The 2,557-nt window shown below is 40.8% G+C and overlaps 1 protein-coding gene across 6 annotated transcripts in view; it reads left to right on the plus strand.

Annotated features, from left to right (window-relative positions):
- dnajc24 (DnaJ (Hsp40) homolog, subfamily C, member 24) overlaps positions 1-2,343 on the plus strand; it is a 45,676-nt gene extending 43,333 nt beyond the window's left edge. For 3 of the 6 annotated variants that reach the window (XM_005747914.2, XM_005747912.1, XM_005747911.2), the window contains 2 exons: positions 956-1,162; positions 1,631-2,343. In XM_005747914.2, the coding sequence (XP_005747971.1) occupies positions 956-1,162; positions 1,631-1,743 (320 nt within the window). In that variant the 3' untranslated portion in view covers positions 1,744-2,343. Of the gene's footprint in view, positions 1-955; positions 1,510-1,630 lie in introns of all 6 variants that reach the window. The other 3 variants (XR_312103.2, XR_312104.2, XM_005747913.2) reach the window with 3 other exon arrangements.
- The last annotated feature ends 214 nt before the right edge of the window (positions 2,344-2,557 follow it).

Genomic DNA, 2,557 nt, shown 5'->3' on the forward strand with positions numbered 1-2,557 from the left:
CTTCTGTCTTGCTAGCTTGCGCTGCGCTCAGTGGATCTGCACTCGACAGTGCAGCCTTGGCGAAGTAGTCAAACGCAGATTCACTGAGCGCTCAACACAGACAGCATCGTCAGAAGAAAAGTTGATAAAATAAATAAAAAATGTTGTATTGTTCGATACATATGCGTACCAAACCGAAAGCCCTGTATAGAACGGTTCAATATCGATACGAGTATTGTTGCACCCCTAGTGTCAGGGTCTCCAAGGCCAAAACGACAAACAGAACAGCCCAGTCTAGCTAAAAAACAAAGTAAGACCACTCTATCTATAAGAAAACAAAATACAATGACTGTGCTCCACGTCTTGCCACAAAACATGAGAAAAATGGTTGAAACAAAATGGCAGAAAACAACTACGTGCTTTCACTGTGGTTCACAATTGTCTCTGTAAAGGGACACCTTTACTCACAAATATTAAAAACCAATGTTACACCAAGTTTCATAAATTGACACCGCTACAACCTGCTGCCCAAACCACTGCAGCTCACAGCCCAGAGAAAAGGGAAGGAAAGAAGGCGCGGCATTTTGAGATACAGTGGCTGACGAGCTGCAAAACATCTCAGCTGCTGCTTATGAGGCAGACCTGGAGCATAGGAGGAGCAAAAGCTCTCTCACATGGGGAGAGCCCCTAGAGGTCAGCGACTGTAACAACAACAAAGTTCCCTGAAAATAATTAGCTACAATAAGTGGACTAAAAATGTCCAAATGAAAACTTTGAATGACCTACAGAAAGGACTCTTACTTAATACCACTTTAAAAAATTACAAGAACTCAGGCTCAGCACTATTTTTGTTTTCTCAATTTTTATTTACCATTTCATGCTCTGTCTGTATATTTTCACGAGTACTGTCCCAGATGTACTTGGTTACAGCTGGTAAATTTCTTCCATCTCTAATTTTGAAAGTATGTTCTGTCAGATCAGGGTCTATATACACACTCCTGTCGCTGTGGAGGAGTATTCAGTGTCACTGAGGAGGAACTGGAGGAGGAGCCACAGAGGAAACAGCAAGATGAAGGTGAAAAGGAAACGGAGGAAGGACAGCACAAAGGAGCAATTGTCTGCTGTGATACCTGTTCTCTCAGTGTGTATGTGACGTGGTCAACTGATGAAAAAGCTCAAAAATGTCAGTAATATTAATACTTTTTTTTATAATTTCCAACTCTGACTCTGAGCCTTTCTTATAATCATTAGTATTGACATTTTCCTTTCAAGTGTGCACCAGTCAATTATATGATCAATACTGGCTTAAAGCTGAGACTCTCAGCTCTTAAATGTATTGCATTATCCACAAACCTTTATTTTGGAATCCCCTGTTTTTGGTATCTCAAATGTAATTGGAGAAATCGACACTAAACAATATTATACAATACTACAATATTATAGCAAGGACCACAACAATCCGAGCAGGCAGATCTTGAAGAAAGAACTCCCTTTTAATAGGAAGAGACCTCTGACAAGAGCAGGTTCAGGGTGAGTGATGGAAAGAGACGAGATAATAAAACTCACTGGTTCTTACCTTGTGGAGAAAATATTTTCTCTTAAAGTTTTCTCTTCAGGGTAGACTTTGATAAAACTATGCCTACTCCAACAGCAGGGGTGTCAAACATGCGGCCCGGGATCCAGAATCGACCCAGCAAAGACTTCAATCTGGAGCACTGGATAGCTTTGGAAAATGTGAAAGGGGGCATGGATTTTGAATTTTAACTGTATTTCCATACAGTTGAAAATCTATGGAAAATGTAATTCCATTGTGTTCTTGATAGCCAGCTTTTCCTGGTTATTATGACCTCTCTCACAGCCATTCATGCTACCACAAAGTAGTTATGAAACAGATAAACAATTAAAGAAAAAACCCTGGTTTTTGTTTTGTTTGTTTGTTGTGATGATGTATATATGTATTGCCTTAAATAGTATTTGGATTCCAAAAATGCAAGATGGAAAGATCATCTGAAACATTGTGCAGTATACAGTTGTATTTTACTTAATTGTGCTGTTTCACTGCAACGTTTTCACCCTTCAGCTGTAAAAACCTGATGGGACATTGTCATCCATCCCTGGTGGCGAGGTGGGCGGTATGGCCAACCAAATTTGTGAATACAGTAACCCGAGAACAAGATTATGTAGGATTTTTTTTTTTTTTAATTGGTGCCATTAGGTGCATACTAAAAATCTTGGATGAGTTTGAAACTTGCGAACTCGAACTCAAGGACAGAGGTTTTCTAACGATTGTGTGAATGCTATAACTCAAGAAGGAAATCACCATAGGTCACAGATGTCAAACTCCAGGCCTCGAGGGCCGGTGTCCTGCAGGTTTTAGATGTGTCTGTGATCCAACACAGCTGATTGAAATGGCTAAATTACCTCCTCAACATGTCTTGAAGTTCTCCAGAGGCCTGGCAATGAACTAATCATTTGATTCAGGTGTTTTGACCTGGGGTGATATCTAAAACCTGCAGGACACCGGCCCTCGCGGCCTGGAGTTTGACACCCCTGCCATAGGTGCATCTGCTGGGAGGCT

The sequence above is a fragment of the Pundamilia nyererei genome, unplaced genomic scaffold (genome assembly GCF_000239375.1).
Source record: "Pundamilia nyererei isolate P.nyererei 1_Seehausen unplaced genomic scaffold, PunNye1.0 scaffold00208, whole genome shotgun sequence".
NCBI lineage: Eukaryota > Metazoa > Chordata > Actinopteri > Cichliformes > Cichlidae > Pundamilia > Pundamilia nyererei.